At 39.8% G+C, this 19,801-nt stretch overlaps 3 protein-coding genes across 4 annotated transcripts; 1 reads left to right on the top strand and 2 right to left on the bottom strand.

Annotated features, from left to right (window-relative positions):
• Positions 1 to 2,819: 2,819 nt before the first annotated feature.
• On the bottom strand, positions 2,820 to 7,392 carry LOC111223632 (bolA-like protein 2). 2 transcript variants are annotated; one of them, XM_022747868.1, is made up of 4 exons: positions 7,375 to 7,392; positions 5,190 to 5,254; positions 4,378 to 4,475; positions 2,820 to 3,116 (listed from the first exon to the last, which is right to left on the bottom strand). In XM_022747868.1, exons 2-4 carry the CDS (start codon positions 5,250 to 5,252, stop codon positions 3,017 to 3,019), a joined length of 261 nt encoding a protein of 86 aa, XP_022603589.1. In that variant the 5' UTR covers positions 5,253 to 5,254; positions 7,375 to 7,392; the 3' UTR covers positions 2,820 to 3,016. The 2 variants fall into 2 exon arrangements, with proteins under 2 accessions (XP_022603589.1, XP_022603588.1); XM_022747867.1 differs by lacking the exon at positions 7,375 to 7,392 and adding an exon at positions 5,470 to 5,531.
• LOC111223631 (structure-specific endonuclease subunit slx1-like) lies at positions 5,862 to 9,899 on the top strand. Its single transcript, XM_022747866.1, has 5 exons — positions 5,862 to 6,301; positions 6,385 to 6,436; positions 7,501 to 7,854; positions 9,119 to 9,334; positions 9,615 to 9,899. Exons 1-5 carry the CDS (start codon positions 6,129 to 6,131, stop codon positions 9,642 to 9,644), a joined length of 825 nt encoding a protein of 274 aa, XP_022603587.1. The 5' UTR covers positions 5,862 to 6,128; the 3' UTR covers positions 9,645 to 9,899.
• A 1,321-nt stretch (positions 9,900 to 11,220) lies between these two features.
• On the bottom strand, positions 11,221 to 17,209 carry LOC111223629. Its single transcript, XM_022747865.1, has 7 exons — positions 17,080 to 17,209; positions 14,871 to 14,995; positions 14,490 to 14,600; positions 13,838 to 13,891; positions 12,765 to 12,923; positions 11,720 to 11,842; positions 11,221 to 11,504 (listed from the first exon to the last, which is right to left on the bottom strand). The coding sequence occupies exons 1-7, from the start codon at positions 17,084 to 17,086 to the stop codon at positions 11,466 to 11,468; spliced, it is 618 nt and encodes a 205-aa protein (XP_022603586.1). The 5' UTR covers positions 17,087 to 17,209; the 3' UTR covers positions 11,221 to 11,465.
• Positions 17,210 to 19,801: the final 2,592 nt, after the last annotated feature.

Here is a 19,801-nt window from a genome sequence, read left to right as displayed (position 1 = left end):
AATTTATGAGGTTTAATGTGATGTTCTCCATCCCCGAGAAGAGATGAATAAAACACACGCACTAACACATTCAGACAAAGACACACACACACTCTCCCCCATGTCGGCTCTTCCATTAGCGGGGCCTTGGGAGTGTAAGTGGTGGAAGTAATCCTCACACTCTCTGTTTCTGTCTCTGTTCACTGACAGATAAAACAACATCAGCATTCAGCCATTTTCATCAAAAGCAGCTTTCGTGTTTTAATGCTGACAGTCTGATATGTTGAAACCTGAATGTGTCGTAATCAGTCAAAGGTCCCAAGACTGTGAGAGGCGGCTGGAAGCTCGCGGTGAAGCCAGGCCGGTGGAGCGGGAATTACAAAGAGTCACTCGCTCTGAAAGGTTCCAGTTCTATCGTCTGTTCTAGTTGGAACAAAAGTTCGTTAATGGTTGAGTCACAAAAATAGTCAGACGGGGAAAACACTGGAATGTTGGAATGGCTGCAGGATGGAGGGATCATTAAGCTCCGTCTGTCAAATTCAAATTCAAATTCAAATTAGTTTTATTGGTACGACAGATCACAAACCTATGTTGCCAAAGCACCTGGACACAGGTAACACCTGGAGGCTGGACTCAGGTGGATGACTGAAGGCTGTAAATTCAGCACAGATCAACAGATTGATCAGGCACACAGCTGTGAAGTGTGGCCCTGAAATCCACACAGGCAGGGGGCCTGTCTGGTCTTAACGCCTCTGAGCTTTGTGTGAGGCTTCACTACTCTTAGTAACACACACACGCACACACACACACACACACACACACACAGTATTCATACATACCACACACGTTCACCAGGGGACAATGTGTTTAGTATGTGTTCTGTATCTTAAATGTAAATTCATGTCATTGATATTCTGCATGTTGTTGACTTGATGACCGAGCTGTGTGTCTGTTCTCATAAAACCCCACAGGGACCTGTTGTTAGACTGAAGCCCTGCTGGCGCCGCCTACAGGCCGACGATGGCCCAAAGCTTTTGGCTCAAGTTTAAACTTTCACCTGTTAAAAAAATACAACTGCAAAAAAAATAAAAACAACTTCACCACAAAGTCCATTTAGTTGCTGTTCTGTCTACTGTAAGAATTCAACTGTTGAGAAGGATGTTTTAATTCAGTCAAGAGTATAACAATAAAAAAAATAATTAAATAAATCTAATTCTGATTTGGAAAAAAAGTCACTCTTTCCCTTCTCATTTCTCTCTCTATAACAAACCACAAAATTATGAGCCATGTTTTCCTGTTTCTTGTTGTTAGGTGCTACTGCTCAGCACAGGTGTCATTGATTGTTACCATGGTAACATTGGTCTTAGGCCTGAGTTAGCTTGGGGCCAGTTTCACAAAGATATGTCAGACTGGTCTGTAGTGTTGTCCAGCCTACACACCAGTTTAACGTTAGTCAGACTCTTTCACAAAAATACTCATTTTTAACCAAACACATTAAACACCTCACCCCCAGGCAAAATCAGGCCAAAGACCAATGTTACCATGGTAACAATCAATGTTCCTCAGACGGCCATTTTAAAAAAAATATTGAATTCATTGTACCACAGTCCGGCTTAAGACAGTCAAGAGCTAAACTGCTTTGTGCAGCAGATGGATTTAGACGTCTATCTGAAGTCTGATGTTTGTTTATTTGGCTTAAAATTAGTCAGTCTTTATTTTTTTTGAAACAGTCTGACTAACATCAGACTGATCTGTGAGCAACATTAACACAGGACCAACACTACAGACCAGTCTGACACATCTTTGAGAAACCAGCCTCTGGATGGAGTTTGCTCAGTTTTAATGGAATTACAGAATGCTCATATTTTATGAGCATTTGCTATAAAACTAGGGCAACACCAGAGAGGAGGCAAACAGCAGTTCATCCCCTCAGGGCAGGAACATGATGAGTAAACTTCACAGAACTCTCTCTGACCATACAACTTAAAGTTCTAATCTGTAACTTTTCCTCATTAAAACATCTAAAAACAACTCCACCTATGTTTTATATGTTGTTGAGTTGTGTTCTTACATTATCAGAAATCAGCTGTGTCATTGGTCGCCTGTCAATGACATCATATCCTCTATGATCATGTGTTTGTCTGACAGAAGCTCAACATTGACTTTTATCTAGTTTTAAGCCACATACACTTTTTCCACCTTGGTGGTTTTCAGCTCTATATTTGAACCAGATGAAGGATTTTAGTCGTCGGACGTCTGGATCTGAAGTTATCAGAGAAACAAGCTGAGGAAATGTTAGACAGCTCAGCTCCCAGCTGCTGGAGACGTCCTGTCCTGTGTCACTGAAGAGCGTCGCTGAGTCTTTGAGTTTTAAAGTCAAACTGTTTTCTGAGTGTTTCTACTGGTTTGAATCCCCTGGTGTGTTTGTTATGGAGAGGAGGACACCTCTGTGGATAATTCAGCTGCTGGTAAAAACCCCCTGTTACGTGCCTCTTGCTTGACTGTCTTAGAATCATTGAAGGTTTCAGAGGCCATGGTGATCTGAATACAGCTTCACAGGAGAAGTTCAACACTTACTTTCTTTCCCAGGGTGAGATGAGCTGGAGTCACCCTGTGGTTAGCCTAGCTTAGCATAAAGACTTCAAACAGCTAGCCTCACTGTGACTTCAAATACACCTACCAGCACCTGTAAATCTCACTGATAACTGACTGATAGATGTGTTTAATCTGTGCACAAACAGAAATTTATAGTATTATATTTATATTTAAAGAATAAAAGATCCATGTCCATGTGTGTAAAGTGACATTTGAAGATTCTCAGAAAAAACAAACAGACAAAACAGCATCAGCGTGTTTTATTGCCAGAAGAGAATTCTGTTGGATTTAAATCGGTGTTACTGATTCACAGAAAAAGAGAAAGAGTTTTCTTCATATCACACAGGTGTAAGGCCTGTTTAATAGTAGATAAAGTGATTGGGTGATACAGTGTGTGTGTATGTGTGTGTGTGTGTGTGAACTTTATGTATGTGTGTGTGTGTCATTGGGACTTCTGTTTCTCCCACTGTTCTGGTGTGAGGGTCTTCTGTTCGAAGGCGTGGATCTCTTTCAGCTCCTCGGCCAGGCAGGTGTTCACCATCCTGACAACACACCACACACAGGTATTTACACATGTGCAGAGGTAACAGTCACATGTATTACATTTAAGGAACAACTCTCGTATGGATCTACATGCATGTATGGATCCATGCAGTGGCGCCAGCAGCCATAATGCTGTACGCACTGCGTACATATTCAGTTCACAGGTGAGAACAGCACAGAAATTAAACAATTAATTCCTGCCAGGCACTTTGCAGCCTGTGCATACAGCTGATAATTACTAATATACGTACTCTCAGTGGTCATATTATTAGGAACATCTAGCTAAAACTGGTGTAGACTAATACAACAGTCCTGCAGTAAATCCTCCTTCATGAATGCGATAATATTCAGTTTGTAATAAAATAGTTTTAGACAGTTGATTCAACTGTATGATCCTTATGAAGGATGTAGTGTGTGTAGCTGTGTTACATTATACAGAGGTGTTGCTGTTATTTAGCCTCCTTTCACTGATTATAAATGGGGTGGACAACACAATGGAAACACCTGGACGCCACAGTGAGTGTCGTTATACAGCAGTAGTTTTGTGTTGGCATTACAGTTCCACATATTGGTTATTAGTTTCCATGATTACCGATAATTGGTATCGGCCCAGAAAAAAAAACATATCGGTCAATCCCTATAAAAAAACTTACTTAGCATTTGAAGCTTTAGTTAACGACCATCATTAGCAGAAAAGCACCGATACACAGGATCAGTATCGGCACCAACACTGAGCATATTAGGTGATTCAGGTATTGGCCGCGGCCTGACATCCACATTAAAACTGTTTCTTTCTCAGTGTAGCTGTAAACTTCAGTTTATATGTTGGCAGTCCCATCATTAAGTCACTTTTCATTGCCACCACAATCAACGTCGCCTCATTACATTACATAAAAATGACCCCAGGGCAGCACAGTATACAGAATATATACAAATGTTTAAACCCTGAGTTAAATTACAGATGCTCAGGCTGTTTCGTTACCTGCTATAACAGACTAGCTCTCTACTTACAGATATTATGTGATGTCATGTAGCACAGCTGTTATATAATCAATTATCATAGCAACATGTAAAATATAATAAGCTACAATGACAGTTCTGTTCTGTCTCAATTAATAAAAACACAAATACAACCCAAGCATGGTCCTTCTTGTTACGTCTTTTGAATTGATCTGACCCCACAGATTTCAGCCACATTTCAAACATGCAAATGAACTGTGTGGACTGGTTTGTGATAATAATTACTGCAGAGTGTAATACCTGTGTCTCTGTAACAGCTGTTTGCCCTCAAACTGGGACGACACCACCAGGACTTTGAAGCTGGCAGCACATCTGTTAGGTGAAGTATCCTCCACATCCTGGAGAAGACAAGAGAAATGTTTATAAATGCAACTTTTTTCTTTTTTTTTTTATAATTATAGTTTATATTACAAAACGTGCATCAGGAAAAGGCACTTTACTTTCCTATGCTGACCACAGTTTTTCAAAAGGTAAGAACTTTGTACTTTGGGAGAGGTAAAGTGTGCACACAAGGACAATGGAAAGAATATATTAACATATAAAATAACATTATAGGGTCATAAATGCAGGCTTCATTCGTTCAAGGAATACATTGCCTGTGAATAATATAATATACAAGAAATTTTTAGGAGATGAGAGACATCACATCTCAACAGAAAATGCCACAAACAGTGGCAGCTGGGGTTGCTGCAGCCATTGGCACCTGCCATGGTAACTATAGGTGCCAAACAGTGGCATCTCACCGGTAGCTGTCACAAATAGTGGCATGTCATGTTACCACTACCATGGCATCTAAGTTGCTGGTGCTGTGGCAGTTCAGTGTCAGCTATAGCTGCCAGGAGTACCACAGCTACAGGCCAATCTAGAATGATGACTCACCTGTGTGCTGACTTGCTCTATGAAATATTTATAAAACGTTATATTATACTCTACCAGGTTTGTACTTAGATAAGCAATAGGAAACCACAAGAAACAGTGGAGGCCCTCTGCTCACTACAGCACATACATTCATCTAGAGGAACATGTGGTACAAATAACTGTGAGAAACCTACCACGTGCACCGCCGCGAGCTCTTTAATGAGTTTATCCCGGATGTGATCTGCTGTTATGGCCATATCTGCATAAACAAAGGCAGTAACGTTAACGTTGGTAACACAGACAGCGAGCTAATTCATAGATTCCAAGAGACTGAGAGAGGGAGAGAGAGAGAGAGAGAGAGAGACAGGCTGACACCGGAAGTGCTATAGGATTCTTGAACTTTAAAATGTCTATATTTCTTTGAAAAAACAGCTACAGCACAGTTGTAAAATTAAATTTTGATTTTTCTATTACCAAAATTGATTATGTTACGGTGTTCTCTCTAATTTCAGACACCGTGTGTGAAGGGGTGGGCGTCACTGACTACATAAGTGACGGAAGAAATGTCCAATTGCATTACGGCAATGACAGCCAGGACCAATCAGGTGCGGTATACATTTTTCAAAGTAGCGAATCATAATATTAGGGGTCCTAATATAACGACAAAATAAATGTTTATAGTGATTCGTATAAGCAAAAATATATACTTCGAGTTCATAAATTTTAATATGTACGACTATTAATTAGTTGTTGTATATGATGTGAGCTGTTCATTAGCCTCGCAGTGAGACACATTCAATCATTTTAAAACATATTTAATCAGGCAGCTTCGTGGGCTACTACGACACACTGTTTACATGCAGGCACGTACAGGAAGTCAACCGTGGTTGTCTCGTTATGAAAATATTTAAAACTAAAGCATTAGTCTTAGAGCAAATAATATAATTAATATTGCGGCGATAATGGAGTTATTGCCACAATTCAATCGGCTGCTATTTTACAAATATTTTTTCTGTAGGCTCGTTTATGGCTATAGTAGCTAAGCTAACTTAGCCGCCTCCTATGTAGCCATGGGTAGTGCGTAGCCGTTAAATAAAAATAAATTAATAATACTTTGCTTATTTTCTTCCACAATGGTGGTTGAGGTAGAGAGCTTCTTTGGTGTGTACATGCTTTACTGCATCAATCCTAAATTCAAAGGCCGCATCTACATCGGCTTCACGGTGAACCCGGAGCGGCGGATCGGACAACACAACGCTGGCCGGCACAGAGGGGGGGCCAAGAGGACCAGTGGAAGAGGACCGTGGTATGACCTGCTGTACCACACTACATGATGGACTCTATGGAATCACTAAATCATTAATGCATATATTCCTTTTCTTTGATTAGGGAGATGGTCCTCATTATACACGGCTTTCCCTCTGACATTGCTGCCCTGAGGGTAAGTATCTGTGAGAGGCTTTTGAAATGACAGAGGGACAGTTTATTGTATTTTGTCATCGGTATTTGCCTGACGTTTCTGTTCTTGTGGTGTAAAAGTTACTGAAACTCTATTTAGACCACAACGGGTACTTTTGAACTCCACAAGCCTGTTTCCAACCGAGGAGCATGAAACTTAAAAGTTGCATGTTAATTGACACTTCAGCATCTGAATCAGGCCCCCTTGAAATCGCTTGCCTCAGCCTTTTTACAATTAACATTCCAGATTCACATTATTTGTCTAAAGAAGTTCCACACAGGACTTTGTTTGCATTCGGCCATCATCACTGTCATCACTCTGTTGATTGGCTCATGTATTTATAGAGCTGTAGTTCATATGACTATGACAGGTGGTAGTAGTTCCTATCAACCAGGTATTATTTAGAGTGATAGTGTTACTTTCTACTTTGTCCCTGTTGATGATAAGACACATTTACCCCAAATTATTGAGTTGAGGTATCGATCTTATCTCTCTTGTGAGAATCGATCCTAGAACAGAAATGTTTGGAATCAGAAGTATCAATATTTCAGTATTGATCCGCACACCACTAGCAGATACTACAGAAACAGACACTGGAGTTTTCTCCTGCCTCAGCCACTGGACACTGTTCCCAGCTCCTGCATGGAGTGGGTAGATGGTTACTGATGTATAATAACAAGAACAGATCAGCAGTTTTTAGCATCTTTTCACTCTTATTCTATAAATTTAATACTGATGAGTTTTAAATCTACAATAAGCAGCTGAATCTCATTCACAGGTTAGTTTCAGCTTCACTAGCTTTCTGGTGCGGGGAATGAAAAGAAAAAGTTTTAATTATCATCAGTTATTTTGCAGTCTACATTACAAACAAGAGATCAGCTGCTGAACAGGGTTTCTTTTTAGGCTCTAGATCAGCTTACCTGAAGATGTCAGGGGGCTAAATAAAGGGCATCTGTGGGCCCTTCTTTAATTTTTTTAAGTACCAGACTTAGATATTACATGGTAATCCATATAAACTCTAACTCATCATGGTATTTCTGTGTCAGTTTGAGTGGGCGTGGCAACACCCTCACTCCTCCAGGCGACTCTCCCACGTCTCTCGGCGCTCCAGGAAAGAGTCGAGCCTGCAGTTCCACTGGCGCGTCCTCTCCAACATGCTGCGGGTGGCGCCGTGGAACAGACTGCCGCTGACGGCGCGCTGGCTCAAACAGGAGTACAGGATGGACTTTGAGCCCAGTCTGCAGCCCCCCCTGCACATCCCCATCGCGTTTGGCAGTGTGAGAGCCAAGAAGACGCGGCTGCTGCAGACTGCAGGAGAGGAGGAGGAGCAGGAGGAGGAGCAGGAGGAGGCGGAGGCAGAGGCGGCATCCAGGTGCTTTCTCTGTAGAGGCTCAGTCAAGGTAAAGACCCTGAGGAGACTTTGTTCAGTTCTGTGTCAACATTTGATGATACTGTTTTTTTTATTTATTAAGGAAGTAGTTCAACATTTTGGAAAATACCTTTATCTGAGCAAAAACAAAATGTAATGTTAAATCTATGTTAGGGGGAATTATGTGCTGGAGCTATTTCTTCTGCTATCAACAGCAGTATAGAGCAGGTTGTGAGATGCAGTTGATGAGCACAAGTTTTGGTTTTGGTGGCTTACATCATACGATAGATGTTAGATTATTGTAGTGTCAGTGTAGATGTCAGCAGATAAGTAACAACAAATGTCAGTATAGAAATGCCAGAGTAGGTTTGAGGTGCTGTAGAAAAAGGCAAGTTGGTTTTTACACTGAAAATGTCCTGCTCAGTATTTATCATGGTCATAGTTCTATCTAGGGGAACTGTATAGTGTTTGTTTATGTTTAAAAAAATTACCATTAGCCAGTTATTGGATCTTTTTAAACTCCCAAATATCAGTATCTGCCCCAATAATCCAGAATTATTTATACTATATATACTACACAGTTAATATCTTGATACAGTCCATCCACAATATCGCTGAGTATCAGAAGGTCAGATACAACAATACACAATAGCAAAGCTCACTTCACTTTGTAACAGATTTCATTTTCTTTATAGTTCACAGTTAAAAAATTATTGCACCCCCCTCATCTGTCAACCTGGATCAATCACTGCCACATATACTCTCTGGTAGGAGGGCAAATAATGCCAGAGGCTTTATACTCCTTCCAAACATCTTGTTGGATGGTCAGAGAGCTTCAGAAATCCCCTCTCCCAAATCTGTCTGACGTCAGTTAGGTTTGTGGTGACCGTTTTCTGTAATTTTACAAAACAGAAGACCCAATAGCAATAGCCACTTGGTCAGCTGAGCTGTGCAGAAGAAAGGAGCCATCAGTCTTCCTCTCTGTCTTCCTGGAGAGACTGATCCTGATCCTCATTTTTAAATGACAATCCAGTGTGGCTGTTTTTGATGTGGTCTGACAGAAAACTAGTTCTGAGTGACCTTCAACCGGCTCTGAGCTTATGTTCCTTGGTCTGGAACTAGAATTGACCAAATATCAGATTACCTTTATTTCAGTAAAATCACATCCTGGTTGGATGGTTGGTCAGACAGTCAGTCGGTCAATTGGTCGGTTGGTCGGTTGGTCGGTTGGTCGGTTGGTTGGTTGGCTGATTGGCTGATTGGCTGCTGCATCTTTGTCCCTCATTTTTTTTCAGGTATCAGAAAAGCTGAGCTGTTTCCATCCGTCCTGTGGAATGAGCAGTCATGTGATCTGCCTCGCCAAACACTTCCTGAAGTCAGAGCCGTCCCACCTCCTGCCTGTGGAGGGAGAATGTCCGGCCTGTCATCGCTCGGTGCTGTGGGGAAGTCTCATCCGTCATAAACACGGCTGCTTCGGAGACCTAGAGGAGATCACACCATCTGCATCCCAAGTGAGTCACAGGACGATTTAGTCTAAGTGTATTTGTCTTATGTGTGTATAGAGAAAAGACATGTATCATTTCACTGCTCCATATGCTGGATATTAGCAGGTATCATCAAATATCACATCTGTCAAATATCATCTGTCAGTGTCTCTTCCTTTCCAGTCAGGTTTATCTTCATGTCATATCCACCATTACCTTCTGTACTAAAACCTGAACCGTGACAGATGAACAACATGCATCACAGGTGAATGTAGTTTTTTCTGACTTGTCCTCTGATCCTCCACAGAACCACTGGGCAGACGAGCTGCAGCTATGAAAGAGTGGAGTCTGCAAGAATCGACTTTAATGAGCTGTGGTGCTGTCAGAGAATCATGTAGATTATGTGTAATGAAATATGGTCCAACATCTCACAGGATACAACCTCTGACCTCTGGCTGTGTTTGTTTTATAAATCTGATCATGAAGTATTTTTTAAACTATATCTGTGTAAGTATGTGTTTAATGTATTAAATATTTGTGGGGAAAAACACTTTTGAATGAATTGAGTGACAAATAAAACAAGATTGTTTGGTTCGTGTGTGTGTGTGTGTGTGTGTGTGTGTGTGTGTGTGAAGTGTCTGTCACAGGTTTACACTACTCAGCTGATTTTGTTCTGTCACATTGACAAGCAAAACAATGTATATCTACTAAGGCTTTAGAAAAAACAAAATATGCTTAACAAGATATGTAATTACAGTAAATACAGGTGTGTTTCTAACTGACACTGATCCAGCAGAGTGGATGTTCCTGAATTTTTCACTCTTCATGTTGGGAGTAGAGCTGAAGTAATTTGTTTCAGAAAACAGATTAAGATTGAAATCATTTATCAGGTAAAAACAACAAATCTCAACTGGTAGAAACAAATTAGTTAATGTTATTGGTATTGTCTTTTTCCTGTCACATGTAATGATCACTGATATATAGACAATCTTGTAAAACAGTCCAGCTAAGAAAAGCAACAACTTCAAAACTCCTTTACATATGTCAACTCTTTATTATCCATAGTTGTTAGTCGCTGTGATAAAGAAGACAACATTGAAGCACCATTTAGGTAGTGATTATAATAAAGTATCAATCAGAACAAAAATATTATCAGAAAAACATTATTGCATTATTTGTTATTAATGTTGTAAGCGTATGTTAAAACAAAGTTTATTTGTTGTATTATTGACCCTCTGTAATGGTCCTCAGTGTTTCAGAGAGACTGTGTCTTTAAAAGAAGAAATTGTTTTCTAACATAACCGAACAACTAAGGCTCATAACTCTAGTCTGGTACGTGCAGTAGCTTATGATGGCTAATGTTAGCTAACTTTAGCAAACCTTAGACAGATATTCATGTGTTACTGATGCTCTTGACCTGTTCACTCTCTTACCATGTAACTGCCTCTTGTGGCCTCAATGGACCATGATTAAATTTCACATTATAGAATGAGTAAATATAAAACTGATTTAAAAAAAGATGTATGATTATACATAGTGTGCAATTATACAAATAGCTACTTTTTTTGTCACTTGGGGCAGCAAAACAAGCTGTAAACACAACACTGACATTATCACAAAACAGTTTGCATTAGCAAACAGTTGCTTGTTTACACTTTCAAAAAACACAGAGCAACATTAGCATTGATTTAGAGTCCTGCTTTGGTCCTTACCAATTCCTGAGTAAAATATCTGACTCTTTGGTGGCTAAATGCTCCAAGAAAGGGATGAGATGGGCTGATAAGGCCGGGGCTAGCTGGTTAGCATGCTAACTTCAGTAGAAGAAAAGACATGATAGAGACAAGAGTTAACTTTTGAGTTGCTTTCCAGCTCTTGGCAAGTAAAAGAATGAAGTCTCATGCTGAACTCACAACGTAACTCCTAGACTGGTAAGTAAACAGCTGCTAATGCTAATGTTAGCTATTTAGCTTACAAATAGCTCATTTAAAAGAGGCTAAAGATCTGAGGTTAATTGCAGAGTTGGTGATAATTCTGTGTGTGTTCATACTACAAGTAACAAAATTTACTAATTACACATATTCATTTCATCCATTAAAATTATTGATTGGTGCAGCTTTAAGTTTGTAGCATTTACATGTGACTCCTCTGTGCTGTCTCCTCACTGCTGGACAGGGGGGGCTTGTACAGTGATCACCGGCTGACAGGGACAGGGAACAAGGAAAGAACACATTTAATTTTAACTAACAAAATAGTCAAGTTACTGTGTAATTTTAACTTTGTGAGGATTTTTATTTTTGTGGGCGCTAATGTAATAATTCTCCAAACACTACTGGGTTGGACTTTAACAGGCCTTTAAAAACCTGTTACTCAGAGGACCTTTAGTTGCTATGGCAATCATCAGTGTATACTCACCATTTTGGGGGCTGGTGCGCAGCAGTTGACCACCTTGCAGCAGTAGGCTGCCAGAGTGGCTGAAATGGCCAAAAGAGCTGCCTGGATGACCACACCCTCAGCGTAGAAGTGGGAATGGGTATTCTGTAAATTGGACAAGGTTTACAAGGATTATATCTGGGCCGGATAGGGAGAGAGAGAGAGAGAGAGAGAGAGAGAGAGAGAGAGAGAGAGAGAGAGATAAACAATGAATGAAATGTGAAGTGTGCTTGTATAAGGCTGCTCAAAACAGCAGCTGAACATGATACATTTACAAATGTAGATTACACTTCAACTGAAATTTTAAAGCTCCATATTTTCCTCTTCTCCTGTTTTTTTTTAGATTGTAACAAACTTTGCAAAGATGAAAAATATTTCCAGAAATAACATTTGAATGAAATGATATCTGGTTGTCAGAAGATGATGAAGGGAAGAAGTCTGGATACGTCAGCACAAGCCAGTGTGCAGGTGAGGAAAATGTTTGTGTGTTGCTTAGCAACAGACGGGTACCAGTCCAGTTGCACAACTATTCATAGCCATAGCCAAATAAATGATGAAATAAACAAACAAATCATAATAATAATATATATGATGATATATAATATATAACAATAATATATACCTGGCCTGTGACCCCGTACCTCAACAGAATCACTGCCCTGCTGATATTCAGTACATCACTCCCTCTCGTGTGATATTGCTTAATTTAAGTGCTTTCAATGCTTACACTTTCACTGACTGCATCTGCCTTCACATGTCAATTACTGACACTTCAACTGCTTTAATCTTGTGCTCTTTAAATTAGTTATTGACTTTCTTTTTAATCGATTTTTTTTGTCATGTCTATATAAATTGTGTTATTCTAACATATACAACTGTTAGAATAACACAATTTACTTAGAATTTAATGGACAATTTTTAAAAGGTAATTTTGAATGTTAGTATGTTATAATCCAGCACTACCTACCGTTTCATTACTAATCTTATGAAAACATTGTTTTGATAAGAAGACACATTTATAGATCACCTCAATTTTATGGCAGAGTTCGCCATAATGAAGACTGAGGTTGTCGTAGTAATAATGCCAGCAGAACGAGGGCATTTCTTCCATTTTAACCAGAGTGCAGATCATGTTGAAGAGGGAGGCACCACAGGCCACGATCTGCATCCCCAGACAGGCTCTGAGCTGCGGAAATAAACACAGGGACACAACTTTAAGACATTTACAAAAGAAAAATAAGATACTTGATACTTAAAATCCGCAAATAAAAATTGCAAAGACAAATCATGCAGTAGCTCTATACTTGTTTCTGATTAGCTCACCAGGCACTAGGTTAGGTTGCTAGGTTGTAAAACTCTGTTCAAATATTTAGAAATAAACTTGCACAAAGTTTTCAAGACAAGCCGTGATGTTTCTTGACTGTTATGCTATTTTCAAATGAAACTTCTAAATTGAAATGGAATGGAAAAATAACAATTACAGTCATTTAAGCATTTAAGTTAAATTAACTCAAGTTTTCATTATACATTACTTTTTTTTAATCAACCGGTTTCCTCCAAATTTTTAAGTAAATTCAACTTATCTGGGCTTACAGTGTTTGTACTGGATACATTCATAACTATTTTGAATTGTCATGGCTGTAATTTGTTATTGCACACACACATACATCCCCAGCATCACTGTCATCTGCTGCTTACTGAGTCAGTGCCACCAGTGTATTTAGCTTCTCCTCCATGTTCTTTACAACATGCTTCATGACAGTGTCCTCGTCAGTCCTGGTTCTTCTACATCCTGAGCACATGTACTCATGGCCACATATAGTTTAACAACTGGCTCCATTCAGCCTTAACCATTGACTCATCTCACAGAGGAAGTGGAAGAGACTGAGAGTTGTTCTTTTTTTGATCCAGTAAGAGTTCAACAGAACGTTGTGATATTTTCTGGTAGTTTCTGTTTGCTCCTCGAAAAGCAGAAGTGTTTCGGTTTGTATTTGGTATTTGTTATATTAGTCTGATGCTTCTGTGACTGTGTTCGCCTCCTGTACACAGACCACTGTTGGTCTCCATGTTGTCTGTCTCCTCTTCAGTCAGTGAACTCACCGTGGGCAGATGGAGGTTCTGTGCTGCTACAGCCAAACTGCCAGCTATAACCACCTGTGAAGAGAACACAATCACATGATCAAGATGGCAGGAAGTCATTAAAGTGCAAATAAAGTGGTCTGAAAAGATTTATGAGAGGAAATGATCATTTGTGAGTCAAATAAACTAAAGCGACTGAAATTCCGACAAGAGTAAGAAAAAGTAAGTAACTGGAAAATGAGACTGGTTACCTTTGTTTCTATAATACTTATGCACTAGAAGAACTAGACGCAGTTTGACTTTAAAACTCAGAGATCGGTGTATGTGACTTAAAACTAGATGAAAGTCAATGTTGAGCTTCTGTCTGACAAACACACTGACACATGATCATAGAGGATATGATGTCACTGACAGGCGACCAATGACACAGAGCGTTATCATGATTAAAACCACTGATTTCTCTGGTTTGACATTTGGGAAAATGTAAGAACACAACTCAACAACATATAGAACATAGGTCGGGTTGTTTTTAAATGTTTTACTGTGGAAAAGTTACAGATTAGAACTTTAACTCTAAATGATTAAAACTGACATTTTAACTAAAGCAAACAGGACGCAGCTGACTTGTACTGTTTATATGAAGTATAATATTGGGGTTATCACTGGAGCTCACCAGTACAGATGAAATGAGGAAGGGTATGTCAGTCTGCAAGTGACTCAGGCCGCTGGTCAGAAACACACTCACACAGATGATCTGAAACACACTGAGACCAATCTGAGTGACCTGCAACCAACACACAGAGAGAATGTCTTAGGTTAGGGTCACACACACACACACACACACACACACACACACACACACACACACACACACACACACACACACACACACACACACACACATTCCAAACCCATCAACAATACACTGACTGAAATGGGGACACTTGCTGTAAACTCTTACTTACTTGCTTTCATTCTGCTACACACACACACACACGCATGCATGCACACATACACACACACACACACACGCACATGCACACACACACTGTACCCCCAGAGCTTTGGGTTCAGCCTCCAGGTACTTCTCTTTCCTGTGGACGTTCCTCTGGAAGGTGACTGTGACCAGCGGGCTCTGAGCCGGGCCGCCGATGTCCTCCTCCACCATCACTGCTTCATCTGAAACAGTCACAGTCTCTAAACCTTGATCTCATGTAGGGGAGGCTAGGGATGGTTGTAACAAAGGTCAGTTGTAACACTTCCAAGTTCTCCAATCAGGAACGAGTTACAAATCACCTGAATCTACTCTGTACCTGCTCAATTTAGTCCTTATCCCACCTGTGAGGAAGAAGCTCCCTGTGACAGACACAAACTGTTATAGAAGGAAAACAAACTCATGTTGAGGTAAGAAAGTATGTTTTTTTTTACTTCATTTATTTTTTTATCAGCACTGTCTGTTCTGTAGTTAAACTCTTCAAACTTTTTGATTTGTTTACTTGTTTAAACATGTTTATTGTGAGTCTCTGTAGATATTTTTCATGCTAGTTGTCAGTGCTAATGTTTTAGCTGTTAGCTGTAAGTTAAGCTAGTTCATGGCTGCAAGAGTCGGGGTTAGTTGTAACAACAATACACACACACACACACACACACACACACACACACACACTAATTATGTTAAAAATAATGTTGAATAAAAACCTTCAATATCAAGTTTTTGTAATGTCCTGTGGAAAACATCATGTCTTGTTCCAGTACCTAAAGTAGGACGACCGGCTGAGATAATGACTACAGACTGGTGGCCCTCACATCATGAAGACCCTGGAGAGGCTGCTTCTCCACCTTCTGAGGCCACAGGTTGAACTTGCACTAGACCCCCTACAGTTCACCTACAGAGAACATATTGGAGTGGATGATGCCGTCCTTTACATGCTCCACCGGCCCATTCTTACTTGGATGAGCCAGCTGGTTACATGAGGATTATGTTCGTTGATTTTTCAAGTGCTTTTAACACCATCCAACCCCCCATTCTTAAAGACAAGCTGGAAGGGATGGGGGTGGATCCCTGCTTCACGTGCTGCATTGTGGATTACCTGACAGGACGACCACAGTAACTGTGTCTGAGGGACAGTGATGAGCAGCACTGGGGCTCCACAGGGGACTGTTCTGGCTCTGTTCCTGTTCCCCCTGTATACGGCCAACTTTAAATACAACTCTGAGTCCTGCCACATCTAGAAAAATACTTGGATGACACAGCTATTGTGGCGCGTATCAGGAACAGGCAGGAAGTGGAGTACAGGGATCTGACGATGGCCTTCAGTGAATGGAGCAACAAGAACTGCCTCCTTCTGAACACCTCCAAGACCAAGGAGATGGTCATGGACTTTCGGAGGTCTAGGCCCACCCTTCAGCCAGTCAACATTCAAGGGAAGGACACTGAGGTGGTGCACACTTATAAATACCTAGGTGTGCACCTGGACAGTAAACTGGACTGGTCCCTGAACATGGATGCCATCTACCTGAAGGGGCAGAGCCGGCTCTTTTTCCTCAGGAGGCTCAGGTCCATTGACGTCTTCAGTGAAATGCTGCACGTGTTTTATCAGTCAGAGGTGGACAGTGTACTCTTTCATGCTGCAGTCTGCTGGGGCAGCTGCATGTCAGACATGAACACAAAGAGACTGGACAAGCTGGTCAAAAAGGCTGGGTCTGTGCTTGGCAGGAGTCTGGACTCACTCAGGACTGTTGTGGAGAGATGCATGCAATATAAGATGGAGGCCATCTTGGACAATACCAACCATCCTCTCCACAACATTCTGGCAGGACAGAGAAGCAGCTAAAGCTGCAGCAAACGCCTCATCTCACTGCGCTGCAGAACAGAGAGGTTCAGGAGATCCTTTGTACCCACTGCCATCAGACTATACAACAACTCAGCCAAAGACTGGATTAATTTAATTATTATTGTTTATTTATTATTACCTGTTTTTATTACTATTATTATAATCAACAATGAGCTAATGGACACATGAATTTCCCCTAGGGAATTGTTACAATCATTCCAGATCTCCCCTGTTATATTATTGTTATAGAGCAGGAACGACTAGAACATGCTCTGCAGCCGCTACTGCAGCGGAAGTCAGCCTCAGTGAATAAAGCAGAACACAACATCTGGATTTCATCACCGTGAGCAAACAACTGGATCTTCAGGCACACTTTCCTCACTGTCAATTAAAAACCATGTAGCCTATATTAACAAAGCTTCTTCTTACCTGCCATGATCACAGTGTCCTGTACAGCCTGGCAGAACAGAAGTCTTCCTCTTTTTATGAGTATTTATGAACTGGTCCCGGGCTGCAGGTCGGACGTTTCGCAACAACTTTGTGGATCTGATCGAGTCCCGCCCCGCGTCTGTAACTGCAACATGACTCCTGCTGCTGCTCGTTTCCTCCCATTCCCGGTATCAGCTGTTTGAAACACGGATTGTGATTGGCTGAGTGGTGGCGAAATAACTTTAGTTCTGTTTCCACCAAAATCTGATGTTAACACAAACAGCTAAATACAAAGGACCTGTAGCCTCTGACACATGTCGGTGGAACAGCCTCCCTGAAGACCTGAGGGCACTGGAGATTCATCCTGGACATTATTACTTGTCTTTGAGCTTCCATTGGAAAATGTATTTTTTTGGTTTCTTGAGGATCAACACAAAATATGAAAAGTAATCAATCTCATTATATTTCTTGCAAAGTTTTACATTCATAAATGTAAATTTGCTAAAACGAAAGAAATGGAGCTGTATATTAAGACAGTAACATCGTCAAAAAACAAAAGATTTATTAAAACTATGAAATTTTGCTCCCATTTTAATGTTTTCAAGTCTCTTTCTATTTGTTTATCTCAATCCCTGGCATTTTTCTTTATTTTTCTTATTGTTTTATTTAATTTATCCAATATACTACTATTGTATTTATGTTTTTATTATTTTCTTTTTTCAAGGCTTATGTAATTGACCTCTATATGTTTTTGAACTGAGCTACTGTTGTGGTAATTTGTCCTGTTTTTTTATGTGGAATTTTATAAGTAAAGAAATTAAAATAAATGAATAAATAAAAAGACCTGAGGGCAGCAGGAAGTGTTAATATTTTAAAAAGCAAACTCCAGACCTACCTTTTTATTCTGGCTTTTAATTAAATTTGATTTATTCATCTTTCTATTTATTTATATAGTTGAGCTGTTTGACTGGTATGTTCTTTTATTCTATGATTACTTTCTGGATTGTTTACCTTTTAATAAACCTACTTTATTTCTGGTAATTTATTTTATTTCTACTTTATTTCTGGTTTTACTCACTTCCAAACGTCTCTCATCTCTTTTAGCATTTTATTATTTCATCAGAAAGAAATAGGTTTAAAGAGCTGAAACCAATTTGGTTTGGTTATTATGTTAATGTATTTTGTCCCACTTTGAATGACAGCCCCTCATTTGTATATCAAAGCAGAAATGTATAAAGAAATGTAAAAAGAAAATACAGAAATAAATATGTTTGTGGGAAATAAATAGGTAAAATAAACGGATAGATAAACAAATAATAAAGAAGTAAAGAATAAATTAATAAAATGGAAATTTAAATGGGAAAGTAAATATATAGTGGAACTAATACAAATCAGAAATATCTCTTTATGTCACATTTTATTGCTGTATTTATTTTAACATTTTTTGCATTTCATGGCATAATTATAGATTTCTTGAGTCATTTATTTATTTTTGACTTTGGCAGTTTCAGTCCTATAGGGGAAGGGAATGGTAGATCTTCACAATGTGATTTTCTTTGGGGAGTAACTATAGTTATTGTATAATACTGTATGTGTACCTATTAAATTAAGGCTACTGTGCAGAATGGCTTCATTTAAGTGTTACAAACATTCAATGTAGAGCAGGTGGAGAAATGTACCTATGGTTGTTTAATTTGTAAAACTGTCTGAGGCGAAAGCTGCAGATCAAAGACACACACACACGCACACAAACACACACACTTAAGAATATATCAATCTTTATTGGCACAGGAAGTTAACAACAGGTAAAAGTGCTCACACACTGTGTATAGGTCCCTCATCTCTTTTCCCTCCCTGACTTCACAGCATCACCTGGTGGACTAAATCTGGAACTGCAGCTGAGAGCAGCAGCTCAACAAGTGAATCGAACTACAGCTACCTTACTCTTCAAAACTACTGCAGATGCTGACACATGTACACAGTTAGTGACTGATTCCAGTCAATCACTTCCACAGTCTACTCCACCCACCACGCCACTGTTTATTACATTAACACCAGAACACTGAGTATTTAGTGAAGGTACGGCTTAAAGAGCCAGTTCACACAAATCAAAAACATTTTCATGTCACTCTTATGGTGTCTAACTCTGCAGATGGGTTTGGTTTCATTTGTCCAGATTTTGAGATCTCAGCCTCTGAGATTTCAGCTTCCACACCAACACAATGCAGAAGAGTGGAAATGTAACTGTGATGCTCACATCACTGAAAAATGACATTTGAAAAACTCTTCACCATCTTATTTCTCCAGAAACCATGTCCTGGTTACTCAGATAATCCAAAGACATGCCTGACAACAGTTTTCACCAGAACTACTTTCTGTTGGATAAAGTAGTCCCTATAAAAACTGTTGCCAGCTACATCTGTGCATCATACTCAGTAACCGGGACGTGGTTTCTGGAAATACAAGATAGTGTTTGTGATTTTTAGATTACATTTTTCAGTGCTCTGAGGAGCACAAACAACGTTTCATTCACCTGCATTGTATTAAAGTGGAAGGCAGAAGATTCAAAAGCTGACATCTCACAACCTGAGCACAGAAAACTGAAACCACCTGCACAGCTCGATGCCACCAGAGGTGAGAGAAACAGTAAGTCTGTCAGTGATTTGGGTGAACTGACCCTTTAACTCAATATTCATTTCGTTAATTGTACTTGTGTGCTAAA

This window comes from Seriola dumerili, unplaced genomic scaffold (genome assembly GCF_002260705.1).
Source record: "Seriola dumerili isolate Sdu_G_001 unplaced genomic scaffold, Sdu_1.0 BDQW01000111.1, whole genome shotgun sequence".
NCBI lineage: Eukaryota > Metazoa > Chordata > Actinopteri > Carangiformes > Carangidae > Seriola > Seriola dumerili.
Note: the sequence above shows the minus strand (reverse complement) of the source record. Positions and strands in the feature narration are given on the sequence as shown.

Coding starts and splice junctions, on each gene's coding strand:
- LOC111223631 (XM_022747866.1), top strand. CDS start 6,129: ATGGTGGTTGAGGTAGAGAGCTTCTTTGGTGTGTACATGCTTTACTGC. Junction 6,437..7,500: donor CTGACATTGCTGCCCTGAGG/GTAAGTATCTGT, acceptor TTTCTGTGTCAG/TTTGAGTGGGCGTGGCAACA. Junction 9,335..9,614: donor TCACACCATCTGCATCCCAA/GTGAGTCACAGG, acceptor GATCCTCCACAG/AACCACTGGGCAGACGAGCT.
- LOC111223632 (XM_022747868.1), bottom strand. CDS start 5,252: ATGGCCATAACAGCAGATCACATCCGGGATAAACTCATTAAAGAGCTC. Junction 4,476..5,189: donor AGCTCGCGGCGGTGCACGTG/GTAGGTTTCTCA, acceptor TGTCTTCTCCAG/GATGTGGAGGATACTTCACC. Junction 3,117..4,377: donor CAGCTGTTACAGAGACACAG/GTATTACACTCT, acceptor GTGTGTTGTCAG/GATGGTGAACACCTGCCTGG.
- LOC111223629 (XM_022747865.1), bottom strand. Junction 14,601..14,870: donor CTGAACCCAAAGCTCTGGGG/GTACAGTGTGTG, acceptor TGTTGGTTGCAG/GTCACTCAGATTGGTCTCAG. Junction 11,843..12,764: donor AACTCTGCCATAAAATTGAG/GTGATCTATAAA, acceptor TCCAATTTACAG/AATACCCATTCCCACTTCTA.